This window comes from Bos taurus, chromosome 29 (assembly GCF_002263795.3).
Source record: "Bos taurus isolate L1 Dominette 01449 registration number 42190680 breed Hereford chromosome 29, ARS-UCD2.0, whole genome shotgun sequence".
Lineage (NCBI taxonomy): Eukaryota > Metazoa > Chordata > Mammalia > Artiodactyla > Bovidae > Bos > Bos taurus.
In genome coordinates, this window is record NC_037356.1 from 22,549,807 (window position 1) to 22,563,917 (window position 14,111).

Below are 14,111 nucleotides of genomic sequence, written 5' to 3' on the forward strand. Positions count from 1 at the left end.
AATCGCAGCACGCCAGGCCTCCCTGTCCATCACCAACTCCCGGAGTTCACTCAGACTCACGTCTATCGAGTCAGTGATGCCATCCAAGCCATCTCATCTCTGGCGTCCCCTTCTCCTCCTGCCCCCAATCCCTCCCAGCATCAGAGTCTTTTCCAATGAGTCAACTCTTTGCATGAGGTGGCCAAAGTACTGGAGTTTCAGCTTTAGCATCATTCCTTCCAAAGAAATCCCAGGGCTGATCTCCTTCAGAATGGACTGGTTGGATCTCCTTGCAGTCCAAAGGACTCTCAAGAGTCTTCTCCAACACCACAGTTCAAAAGCATCAATTCTTCGGCGCTCAGCCTTCTTCACAGTCCAACTCTCACATCCATACATGATCACTGGAAAAACCATAGCCTTGACTAGACGAAACTTTGTTGGCAAAGTAATGTCTCTGCTTTTGAATATGCTATCTAGGTTGGTCATAACTTTCCTTCCAAGGGGTAAGCGTCTTTTAATTTCATGGCTGCAGTCACCATCTGTAGTGATTTTGATACCCAGAAAAATAAAGTCTGACACTGTTTCCACTGTTTCCCCATCTATTTTCCATGAAGTGATGGGGCCGGATGCCATGATCTTCATTTTCTGAATGTTGAGCTTTAAGCCAACTTTTTCACTCTCCTCTTTCACTTTCATCAAGAGGCTTTTTAGTTCCTCTTCACTTTCTGCCATAAGGGTGGTGTCATCTGCATATCTGAGGTTATTGAGATTTCTCCCGGCAATCTTGATTCCAGCTTGTGTTTCTTCCAGTCCAGCGTTTTTCATGATGTACTCTGCATATAAGTTAAATAAATAGGGTGACAATATACAGCCTCGACGTACTCCTTTTCCTACTTGGAACCAGTCTGTTGTTCCATGTCCAGTTCTAACTGTTGCTTCCTGACCTGCATACAAATTTCTCAAGAGGCAGATCAGGTGTTCTGGTATTCCCATCTCTTTCAGAATTTTCCAGTTTATTGTAATTCATACAGTCAAAGGCTTTGGCATAGTCAATAAAGCAGAAATAGATGTTTTTCGGGAACTCTCTTGCTTTTTCCATGATCCAGTGGATGTTGTCAATTTGATCTCTGGTTCCTCTGCCTTTTCTAAAACCAGCTTGAACATCAGGAAGTTCACAGTTCACATATTGCTGAAGCCTAGCTTGGAGAATTTTGAGCATTACTTTACTAGTGTGTGAGATGAGTGCAATTGTGTGGTAGTTTGAGCATTCTTTGGCATTGCCTTTCTTTGGGATTGGAATGAAAACTGACCTTTTCCTGTCCTGTGGCCACTGCTGAGTTTTCCAAATTTTTTTTGCTGGCATATTGAGTGCAGCACTTTCACAGCATCATCTTGAAGGATTTGAAATAGCTCACCTGGAATTCCATCACCTCCACTAGCTTTGTTCATAGTGATGCTTTCTAAGGCCCACTTGACTTCACATTCCAGGATGTCTGGCTCTAGGTGAGTGATCACACCATCGTGATTATCTGAGTCGTGAAGATCTTTTTTGTACAGTTCTTCTGTGTATTCTTTCCATCTCTTCTTAATATCTTCTGCTTCTGTTAGGCCATACCATTTCTGTCCTTTATCGAGCTCATCTTTGCCTGAAATGTTCCTTTGGTATCTCTTATTTTCTTGAAGAGATCCCTAGTCTTTCCCATTGTGTTGTTTTCCTCCATTTCTTTGCATTGATCGCTGAAGAAGGCTTTCTTATCTCTTCTTGCTATTCTTTGGAACTCTGCATTCAGATGTTTTGTATCTTTCCTTTTCTCCCTTGCGTTTTGCTTCTCTTCACAGCTATTTGTAAGGCCTCCCCAGACAGCCATTTTGCTGTTTTGCATTTCTTTGCTATGGGAATGGCCTTGATCCCTGTCTCCTGTACAATGTCACGAACCTCATTCCATAGTTCATCAGGCACTCTATCTATCAGATCTAGGCCCTTAAATCTATTTCTCCCTTCCACTGTATAATCATAAGGGATTTGATTTAGGTCATACCTGAATGGTCTAGTGGTTTTCCCTACTTTCTTCAATTTAAGTCTGAATTTGGCAATAAGGAGTTCATGGTTTGAGCCACAGTCAGCTCCTGGTCTTGTTTTTGTTGACTCAATAGAGCTTCTCCATCTTTGGCTGCAAAGAATATAATCAATCTGATTTCAGTGTTGACCATCTGGTGATGTCCATGTATAAAGTCTTCTCTTGTGTTGTTCGAAGGGGGTGTTTGTTATGACCAGTGCATTTTCCTGGCAAAACTCTATTAGTCTTGCCCTGCTTCATTCCGTATTCCAAGGCCAAATTTGCCTGTTACTCCAGGTGTTTCTTGACTTCCTACTTTTGCATTCCAGTCCCCTATAATGAAAAGGACATCTTTTTTTTGGGTGTTAGTTCTAAAAGCTCTTGTAGGTCTTCATAGAACCGTTCAACTTCAGCTTCTTCAGAGTTACTGGTTGGGGCATAGACTTGGATTACTGTGATATTGAATGGTTTGCCTTGGAAACGAACAGAGATCATTCTGTTGTTTTTGAGATTGCATCCAAGTACTGCACTTCGGACTCTATTGTTGACCATGATGGCCACTCCATTTCTTCTGAGGGATTCCTGTCCGCAGTACACAAAGTTTCATAAGCAAAGAGCTCTTCATAAAGAAAGAACTCTTAGCTCCTTCCTCCTCTTAGCCTCCTGTTTATCTTCTTTTTTCTTTTCCTTGATAATTTGCTTGATGGCTTAGTTAAAAGAAAACTGTTAAAGTCAAGGGATCATAAAATATAGCAAAAATAAGAGAGCATTCCATTTCTTAAGTTCCCACCCCCTTCTTGATGGGTTCCTGTAAAAGTAATGTTTTGAAGTGGATTCTGCTTCTTTTGTGCAAAGAAAAACTGATGAAGGCAAGGATTTGAGATGACATTTGAAGAGTTGTTTAAAAAATTTTTTTTTTTTAAATTTTGTACTTAATGTTATTTTGAATAAAATCTCAAATGATTTCTGGGACATTTATGAAAAAAATAAAACAGCTATGGGTTTGAGTGAATGATAAAAACATCTGCCATGCTGATAAATATCAACCTGCATTTGGTAGTTAGATGCTCAATTCAGCCCTCTCACAATAACTAATGGGTCTTCTGTGGCAAACTGAGAGGAAACCCGAGTTCCTCACCTCAGCTCAAGAAGAGGACTGACTACCATTTTGCACCTTAAAAGGAGCCCCTAGAGCTTCATGGCAACTTGAGAGGAAAGCCGAGTTTCTCCCTGCTACTGGAGAAGAATCCCGAATTCCCCACCTCCACTCTAGATGAGGCCTGATTCCCCTGCAGCGACGTGAGTGGAATCCCGAGTTCCCCGTCACAACTCGAGAGGAACCCCTAATTTCCTGCCACATCTTGAGAGGAACCCCGACTTCCCTGCTGCAACTCGAGAGGAACCTTGAGTTTCCCCTCACAGCTCAAGGAGGACCAACTCCCTGCTGCAACACAAGAGGAACCCTGATGTCTCCCTCACAACTCGAGAGGAGGACCGACTCCCCTGTTGCAAATCGAGACAGATAAGACAAATCTATCTGAACCAATTTGGCATCAGATTCTGTTTATTTTTTGGCTTCGGATTTAGTTTATTTTTTAGGAAAGTGACCGATACTTGTATTTCCTTTTAAAATGTGAGAAATTTCTTGGTAGAAAACTGAAAGGTGAGTACAAAGCATTTTAAAAGGAAAACATCTACCTCATAGGAACTATTTACTTACCTTAAAAACTACTTCCTCCCTTGTTGGTTTCTCTGTACATCCTAGAAACTCAACACTTGAGTTGGTTTCAGATTGCAGTGTTACAGATAACCTTGTGAATTAAATGTGTCTTTACTTATAACCTAGCTCTGCAAACACTCTTCAGCCATAATAATTAAAGCTCATATACAAGAAACCAATTTCCATGCTCTTCCTTATTTTTATTAGCACCCAGGAAGGAAGCAATATGAGCTGTACAAAATGTACACCACTGCAAGAACAGAGTTTGATTTGACAGAGAACTGCATCTGTGGCTAATTTCATAGAATCACTAACTGGTTCTCTCAAGCAGGAAAATACATCTCTTCCACAAGTGAAATCATTCTTCAATAATGAGAACATTTAAAATTATGCAAAACTACTCATAAAATCTACCTACTACCAATTACTGCCCATAGTGGGGTAACCATCTCATGGTTTTATAAAATTCATAATCTTCAGTTTTAAATGCTTAATACTGATCATTAGTTAATATTACCTTCCATATACTTAATATTGGAAATTTTATAAAAAATATTAGAATCAAATCATGAAATGCTACTTTGAAAAAAATCTTAAATGGTTTCTTGTTTTGTGTGCAATTACAGAACACTATTCTTTTGAAACTGAAGTGTAATTTGAAACTAGAGGTTCAAATGTTGTATAATGAAACATCTCTCTATAGTGTTTAAAATACATAGTAAGTATTTTTAAGAGAAAGAAGAACAAAAACTGGAGTACCTGTGCCATAGGCTAAAGCATTAGAGAAGTAATTCAATGAACATACTTTTTTTTTTCCACTTAGCTGTCAAATCCATCACTGCATTCTTACTTGGTTGATCCACATTTGGTGTTAACTCTGTGATTGATGTTAAACTAACAATTCCTCTGAAAGAAGCTCACATCTGAGATGTTACATCATCAAATCAACAGCACAACCACATTGTGTGGGTCAAAGGCACTGAACATTGTACAGCAGTGCATCAATAGAAAAAGTTGTAAACCCATTAAAAGACTTGAGACTGCTTTAAACAATGAGATACAGTTTCATAAATGACCTGTACCTAACTTATAGGAATAGTTAATGCTCAGATTCACTTCATGATGCAAAATAGGCATTGTGGATGAAAAATGGTTTTTAAAAATATTTCAGCGATTTTTTAGACTGAAGTCAGTAAGTTAATCAATATACATTGTCTTGCATTCTTAAACTATTAAGAAGACATAATCACTTCACTATATCTTTCATTTACTTAAAGACCTGAAATAATCTAACACCTTCTTAATGCTATTTCCCAGATAAGACGATTCAGTCTTAAAACCACTGCTACCAAAGTGTTATATTTAAAGAACTGAGTTATTAGTCCTTGGCTGAAATCCAGTCTCTTTAAAAATCAATTTTGTGTTCACCAGGAAGTACTATCTGGAATTTTGATGGAGGTTTACCTTATTCAGGATGATTTCAGAACAAAGCTCTGCCATGATATCTATCCAGTATTTTTAATATGTAAGTTTTCCTATCTTATCTGATTTTGGTTTTTCATCTGCATAGTCTAAAATGGCAGGATATATATATATATATATATGGCTCAGTAGACCTCTTCACTTCTACTCTTTTCGTCCCAATACTTTCTCTGATAGGGTAGAGATATAACACAACCCAAAAGAAAGAAGACCATGAAAATGTGCACATTCACTGGAAGGTGATAGGAGAGCCCACGTCCAGTGTTTAATTCCAAACTGCAACATCCCATGATTTTCCAATATTCTGATTTCACACATACATTTAACAATTATTTATAGAATCCCAGAAACAATATCTAGGGAGGGTCCAGCCAGTGAAGTAGACGGGTGTTCTTCCAACTTCCATGAAGCTGTACAAAGGCCTCCATAAAAGTGTACAAAAATCTGAGTTTAAAAAAAAAAAAAAAGAAGAAGAAAGGGTAAAAGACACACGGCTTCTGGCTTCTGACTCCAAATCCAGATAAACTGTGAACCCAGACAGTCAACCAACCACTTGCTCATTGTGTTAATTAGGGTGTTGATTCAGCCAGATTTGCTTGGTTTTCCTTAATAGTGAAATGCTTGGCAAAATCAGTAGAAGAAGCAGAATTCAACCTCAAGTTCTCTTTTAGTTTGTTAAGTTCAAAGTCATGGAGAATCTTGACAGTCATTAACTTTTCTCGCTTGACTCTTTCCAGAACATCTTTTGGAACATCAGGGATCATCCAGGCCAAAAAAAATTTAATTAAAAACACAACATGCTAGAGGAAACATAAAAGAAAATCAGAGACACTGTTTAGCTATCAAATGTTCAGCAAAATGTCCTTACAAATCATTTCATTCATTCAATAAACTGTGCTTGACACAGTAGATAGAAGGTAAAGCAAGAAGATTTAGTCCTTGGTCTTGGAACTTTCCTATAAATCCAACATTAAGCAAATAAATAAATATATACTGCTGCTGCTGCTGCTAAGTCGCTTTAGTCGTGTCCGACTCTGTGCGACCCCATAGACGGCAGCCCACCAGGCTCCCCCGTCGCTGGGATTCTCCAGGCAAGAACACTGGAGTGAGTTGCCATTTCCTTCTCCAAGGCATGAAAGTGAAAAGTGAAAGTGAAGTCACTCAGTCGTGTCTGACTCTTAGCGACCCCATGGACTGCAGCCCACCAGGCTCCTCCATCCATGGGACTTTTCAGGCAAGAGTACTGGTGTGGGGTGCCATTGCCTTCTCTGAAATATATACTAAAATATGTAATTACAGAGATTCCAGTTGAACTTGGTTACTGAATATACTCTTCATCTATGCTTCCTCCTGAAAACCTAATCAAATATTTGTAAAGAAATTAATAAATTGTATTGTTCACAAAGAAACAAAAAAAAAGGAGCAAACAGTGAAAACAGACTGGAGAGTGAAGAAAGCTGGCACTTAAATTTGCAATTGATGATACCGTGATGGTAGAAACCAAGACAAAAGCTAATTTTGTCTTGAATCAAAAAAGTCAGGAAAGATGGTGCTAAGGACTGTGAATTCATAGTGTGGGTGGAGTTAAAAATAAGAGGATTATTTAAAAATCTGTAAAGGGGCAGATGAATTTTCAGAACCTCTCTCTCATCTACATTTGAGTATTACTTCTTTCCAACCCCCACCCGACCGCAACTGAGTGCTTTATTTTCTGCAGAAATTAAAACAGAAAGCTGTGCACTCAGAGGCAGCAGAGATGGCAGAAGATGAAGATGCGGCATCATACTGAAGATAGGACAACTCAGTGAAGTTCAGCATTCTAAATCACGAGATCTCGAATCCCTCCTTCCCTTCTTGGCTTTCAACACAACCACGAAATAGCTCAACAAGCAGGAGGTGGAATGATTTATTTTTCCTCCAGAAAATATACCTAATCAGAGAAATTAGAATTATAGATATCAAAATTTTATAGGTCTCAAATGAAAAGGCCCCTTTTTCAGCCTATAGTGAAACCCACCCAAAATGATCTTCCTCTTGTATACACACAAAGCTCATGACCAGGTATCACTGTTTCGCTCTTAAATACGAGCAGATTTCCAAGAACAATCAAATACATAAGGAAGACTAACATGGAAGAGTAAGACGGAAATGGACAAACAGGATCTATTGTCCATTTAGGATATCTAAGAGGACATAGAGAGAATCATGGGAATGACAGACAGTAGCATAACAAGACAAAGACACAAACTGGACTATTGATAAGAGAGAAAATAAATGATAATTAGAATTTCAAAACAGTTGTTAACATCTGAATAAGAAAAGTCTCAAAAAGATAGGACAGAGAAAAGAAGGAAATTATCAAAGAAATAATACAAGCAAATTGTCTCAAAGGCTAATAACATTTGCAGATCCAAGGACTTTAGTGAGTGTCCAAAACAATGAATATTGGACAATATCACATGACTTTCTGGTGAAGTTTCATGAAAGAAGGTCTAGTGAGAGAATCCTCAAAATTTACTGACATATAAACAATCATAAACCAAGACTGGAAAATTAGAATGGTATTGTATCTTTATAGCAACACTGGAAGCTGACAAAAAACAGACCAATGTCTTAAAATTTCAGGAATATTTAAATAAAGTTGATTCAAAATTTTTCAGGGAAAATGACTTCTCCTCTTGAATACTATACCAATTAACTATCTATGAGAAAAAGAAGAAATTTTAATATTCAAGTTCTCAAAAATTGCCCATTTTCCTCAGAAAACTAATAAAAGATGTGCTTAATCTAAATAAACTAGTAATCCAAGAATGGGAAAAACATAGATTGAAGAAAATACTGTATTTAATATAAGGAAAGTTAAACTCCCAGAATGATGGTGAGTCAGAACCTGTAATGAAAATCATAAATAAACAAAAACAAAAATTCAAAAGAATTCTTTTTGTAATTTACCAGGCTGAAAGGTGATCTAAAACACTGATGGAAAATGTGGGATGAGGGTGACAAATTCGTAAAGAACTGAGAGGGGTAGAGATTTAAATTATATACATAACCTCAATAAAAATAAAATCAAACAAAAACTGATTGGAATTTGCATTTTCTTGCCTTAGACTTACCTAGCCTAATATTGGCCTTTACTAACAGGACTGGAAGGGTCAGTTTTCATTCCAATCCCAAAGAAAGGCAATGCCAAAGAATGCTCAAACTACTGCACAATTGCACTCATCTCACACGCTAGTAAAGTAATGCTCAAAATTCTCCAAGCCAGGCTTCAGCAATATGTGAACCGTGAACTTCCAGATGTTCAAACTGGTTTTAGAAAAGGCAGAGGAACCAGAAATCAAATTGCCAACAAATTGCCAAAAGCAAGAGAGTTCCAGAAAAACATCTATTTCTGCTTTATTGACTACGCCAAAGCCTTTGACTGTGTGGATCACAATAAACTGTGGAAAGTTCTGAAAGAGACGGGAATACCAGACCACCTGACCTGCCTCTTGAGAAACCTGTATGCAGGTCAGGAAGCAACAGTTAGAACTGGACATGGAACAACAGACTGGTTCCAAATAGGAAAAGGAGTACGTCAAGGCTGTATATTGTCACCCTGCTTATTTAACATATGCAGAGTACATCATGAGAAACGCTGGGCTGGAAGAAACACAAGCTGGAATCAAGATTGCTGGGAGAAATATCAATAACCTCAGATATGCAGATGACACCACCCTTATGGCAGAAAGTGAAGAGGAACTCAAAACCTCTTGATGAAAGTGAAAGAGGAGAGTGAAAAAGTTGGCTTAAAGCTCAACATTCAGAAAACAAAGATCATGGCATCCGGCCCCGTCACTTCATGGAAAATAGATGGGGAAACAGTGGAAACAGTGTCAGACTTTCTTTTTCTGGGCTCCAAAATCACTGCAGATGGTGACTGCAGCCATGAAATTAAAAGACGCTTACTCCTTGGAAGGAAAGTTATGACAAACCTAGATAGCATATTCAAAAGCAGAGACATTACTTGGCCAACAAAGGTCCGTCTAGTCAAGGCTATGGTTTTTCCTGTGGTCATGTATGGATGTGAGAGTTGGACTGTGAAGAAGGCTGAGCACCGAAGAATTGATGCTTTTGAACTGTGGTGTTGGAGAAGACTCTTGAGAGTCCCTTGGACTACAAGGAGATCCAAGCAGTCCATTCTGAAGGAGATCAGCCCTGGGATTTCTTTGGAAGGAATGATGCTAAAGCTGAAACTCCAGTACTTTGGCCACCTCATGCGAAGAATTGACTCATTGGAAAAGACTCTGATGCTGGGAGGGATTGGGGGCAGGAGGAGAAGGGGACAACAGAGGATGAGATGGCTTGATGGCATCACTGACTCGATGGACGTGAGTCTGGGTGAACTCCGGGAGTTGGTGATGGACAGGGAGGCCTGGCGTGCTGTGATTCATGGGGTTGCAAAGAGTCGGACACAACTGAGCGACTGAACTGAACTGAACTGAATGCTCAAAATCCTTCAAGCTAGGCTTCAGCAGTATGTGAACTGAGAACACCTGGAACCAGATGGAGTGTGAAATCAAGCTGGACTTAGGAAGCATTACTATGAACAAAGCTAGTGGAGGTGATGGAATTCTAGCTGAGCTATTTCAAATCCTAAAAGATGATGCTGTTAAAGTGCTGCAGTCAATATGCCAGCAAATTTGGAAAACTCAGCAGTGGCCACAAGACTGGAAAAGGTCAGTTTCACTCCAATTCCAAAGAAGGGCAACGCCAAAGACTGTTCAAACTACCACACAATTGCACTCATTTTACACGTTAGTAAGGTAATACTCAAAATCCTTTAAGCTAGGCTTCAACAGGATGTTAACCAAGAACTTCCAGATGTTCAAGTTGGATTTAGAAAAGGCAGGGGAACCAAGATCAAATTGCCAACATCCATATGCAAAAGAATTCCGGAAAAACATCTACTTCTGTTTCATTGACTATGTTAAAGCCTTTTACTGTGTGGATCACAACGAACTGTGAACAATTCTTAAAGAGATGGGAATAGCAGACCACCTCACCTGCCTCCTGAGAAACCTGTATGCAGGTCAAATAGCAACTGTTAGAATCAGAAATGGGACAATGGACTGGTTCAAAATTGGAAAAGGAATACATCAAGGCTGTATATATATTGTCACCCTGCTTATTTAATTTCTATGCTGGGTATATCATGGAAAATGCTAGGCTGGATGACTCACAAGCCGGAATCAAGAGCCAGGAGATATATCAATAACCTTAGATATGCAGATGACACCACCCTAATGACAGAAAGCAAAGAGGAACTAAAGAACCTCTTGATTAAGGTGCAAGAGGAGAGTGAAAAAGCTGGCTTAAAACTCAACATTCAAAAAACACTAAGATAATGGCATCCAGTCCTATTACTTCATGGCAAATAGATGGGGGTGGGGTGGGGAACAGTGGAAACAGTGACAGACTGGGCTTCAAAAACTGCAGACGGTGATTCCAGCCAGGAAATTAAAAGACACTCGCTCCTTGGAAGAAAAGCTGTGACAAACCTAGACAGCATATTAAAAAGAAGAGACATCACTTTGCCAACAAAAGTCCCGTTAGTCAAAGCTATGATACTTCCAGTAGTCATGTACTGATATGAGAGTTGGACCATTAAGAAGGCTGAGCATCGTAGAATGATGCCTTCGAATTGTGGTGTTGGGAGAAGGCTCTTGAGAGTCCACTGGAGTGCAAGGAGATCAAACCAGTCAATCCTAAAGGCAATCAATCCTGAATATTAATTGGAAGGACTGACACCGAAACTGAAGCTCCAATACTTTCACCACCTAATGCGAAGAGCTGACTCATTTGAAAAGACCCCGATGCTGGGAAAGATTGAAGGCAGGAGGAGAAGGGGCAACAGAGGATGAAATGGTTGCCTGGCATCACCGACTTGATGGACATGTGTTTGAGCAAACTCCGGAAGACAGTGAAAGACAGGGAAGCCTGTTGTGCTGCCATCCATGGGGATGGCAGAGTCGCAAAGAGTCAGACACAACTTAGCAACTGAACACCACCACCAACAATCAAGTGAATAAGTGCCTTATATTTCTTAGTTGTTTAGTCGCTAAGTCGTGTCCAACTCTTTTGTGACCTCATGGGCTGCAGCCTGCCAGACTCCTCACTCCATGGGTTGCCACTACTTCTACTCGATGGGTTGTTACTTACTTCTCCCGAGGATCTTCCCAACCCATGGATCGAACCTGCATCTCCTGCATTTGCAGGCAGGTTCTTTACCACTGAGCCACCATGGAAGCCCTACATTTATTTATCTCTGCCTTATAGGCCTTAATGTCTCATGATTTGTGGTCCTCGGTTTAAACCTTGGTCAAACACCCTCTCTGTATTGGTTCTCTTGTCTTATATCCATAATCATACTAGCTATTCTACAAGAAAGGAAATGTAATGCAGTGGGAAGAATGGAGGTTTGGCAGTGAGATATCTGGCACTGAAACTCAGCTTTAATATTAGCTGATTATCTTTAAACCAACTACTTAATTTTGCTGACTGTGAGATTTATTTGTCAAGGGTGAATAATACAGCTGAACGTAGAAAGTTATTATTATAGCTTCTGGAACTGGTACATAACAGGTGTTTGGTAAAATTGGTGGATCCTCTGACCTCAAGGGAAGAGATCTTAATTTTTCTTTTCTGTGACCTTGGTATCTTCAACAATAGCAAGGAATAACAGGCAATTGCTGTACTTAAACTATTCCTAACTTACTTTTTATGACAACAAATACTTCCTTCAAAACACTCTAGTGAGATAATGCTAATTTTCTGCTCAACAGATACTCTTAGAAATATATGCCTGAAGGGTGAAAAGAGACTTACTGGCATGAAAGTTAAGAAAGGCTTACCTCCATGATTATGATGAAGGTCATCTTGGCAGCAAGGACGTGCCAGAACTGAATATTATGAGCATATTTGTCCTCACTGTCAGGAGGATTTCTGTAATCTCTGTATCTGAAAAAATGGAAGTCAATGCAAAAAATAAGCTACAACTACAAACAAAGAGACTTAGTATAAATTCATATTGTTTCTTGTAAGAGATCCTTTTAGTTGACCACAAAAGTCAAGTCAAAGGAAAATAACTGCTATTACCAAACATTTATTTTCCCTATACAGATAACAATCATAGCCATATGCTTCTAATGTATAGTATAGATGTAGCAGGAGACACAAGTGAAACTTCTCTCTTGCCATGAAGACAAGTTTCTCAGGAGTTAGCTAACTTTGCTCTTTTCATTCCCTTTCTTCCTATTCCTTAACAACTCAGTTCTACCATCACTCCACTGACACCAACTGTCTCTGGTCATTAAATTGAAGGAAAATTTTAATTCACATCTTATTTTATGTCTGTGAAGAACAGAACTTGACACTGTTGATCATTCTCATTTTCTTGAAACTCTGTTTTCTTTTGGTTTACAGGACACTGCATTGTTTTCGTGTTACTTATTATCCTTTGGGGGTTTCCCTGGTGTTCAATTTGTGAATTCATTTTTTTTTTCTATAATGTGTCTAGATATTGATGTTCTTCAAAGATTCAGTCCAGCTAGGAAGTGATGGCATCAAGAAATCTGACACTCGTTACGATTCTTCTCTATATAAATATGGAACAGGACTTCCCTAGTGGTCCAGTGGTTGGGAGTCTACCTCATCCATGGGGATACAGATTCTGTCCCTGGTGTGGGAGGATACCATGTGCCTCACGGAGGCTAAGCCTGTGTGCCCAACTACTCAGCTAGCCGCCTAGGGCCCGTGCTCTGCAACAAGAGAAGCCACTGCAGTGAGAAGCCGCCAAAGCTAGCCACTAAGCCCCACCTGCCACAACTGGAGCAAGCCCGCGGGCAGCCAACAATAAATAAAAAATATGGAATATAAAAAGGTTTTTGTCTACCTATGTTGCAGGTAGACAAAAACAGATATTGCTGTTTTTATTGGAATCCCAGATGAAGCAGTTGGTTTAAGGTTTAAGTTGATGTACCATATGTGTGTGTGTGTGTGTGTGTGTACACATATATATACACACACACACACATATATTATACACACACATGTATATACACACATGCATATATATACACACACACACACACATATGTGTGTATATATGTATAAATGATCTTTAAATCCTAAAGTAAAAAGATCCACACAGTTCATGAGACACAGAGTATGAAAAGAGCAGGTTTACAAATCCAATTTCACACTCCCTGCATCGAAGAAACCTTTCAAATGGGATGGCTAATGAACCAACTATATTGTTCTTTCTCTCTTCCTCTCTCTCTGTTTGAGGACACAGAGTTAAATTCAAGTAGGTTGAATGCACATATAATATGACCATGCTGTGTGATCTATAGACATGAAAGCTTGAATCAAGGGGACATTTGCTGGAGAAAATTTTTCCAATAAATTTAGAAAATAAGAAGCAATTCAAAAGTGACATTATCTTTACTGATAGTATTCTCTTACTTTTGAGTATTCTACTTTTTTCAAATCAGAACCATACAATGTATGAATTTTAGAACTGATGTACTTTATCCAAGATTTTTACTGCCCCAAGTAAATTTTTGTTAAGACATGAAGAAAACAGAGAACTTAAGAAATACATTTAAAAAGCAAAATGAAAACAAGAGAAAACCTGCAAGTGTTGTAGTCTCGTTTTTCCGAAGGTACAGTGTTGTTTGGAAAATCGGCTATGAGGAATACTGATAGGCTGTTATTGATATACCCACTCATAGGCCAACTTTCGTTTACTGAGTAGGCGTAGTGGTAAACTAAACGGGGAACCATATCCGACGTAAATGCAACAATAACAGCCTAAAGGACAAAGCAAG

General features: G+C 39.1%; 1 protein-coding gene across 5 annotated transcripts in view; it reads right to left on the reverse strand.

Annotated features, from left to right (window-relative positions):
• Nucleotides 1-5,455: 5,455 nt before the first annotated feature.
• Nucleotides 5,456-14,111, reverse strand: part of ANO5 (anoctamin 5) — an 86,767-nt gene continuing 78,111 nt past the window's right edge. For 4 of the 5 annotated variants that reach the window (XM_024986963.2, XM_024986962.2, XM_024986961.2 and 1 more), the window contains 3 exons: nt 13,916-14,094; nt 12,135-12,240; nt 5,456-6,038 (listed from right to left, as the gene is read on the reverse strand). In XM_024986963.2, the coding sequence (XP_024842731.1) occupies nt 5,808-6,038; nt 12,135-12,240; nt 13,916-14,094 (516 nt within the window). In that variant the 3' untranslated portion in view covers nt 5,456-5,807. The remainder of the gene's footprint in view (nt 6,039-12,134; nt 12,241-13,915; nt 14,095-14,111) is intronic. The other variant, NM_001168406.1, reaches the window with a different exon arrangement.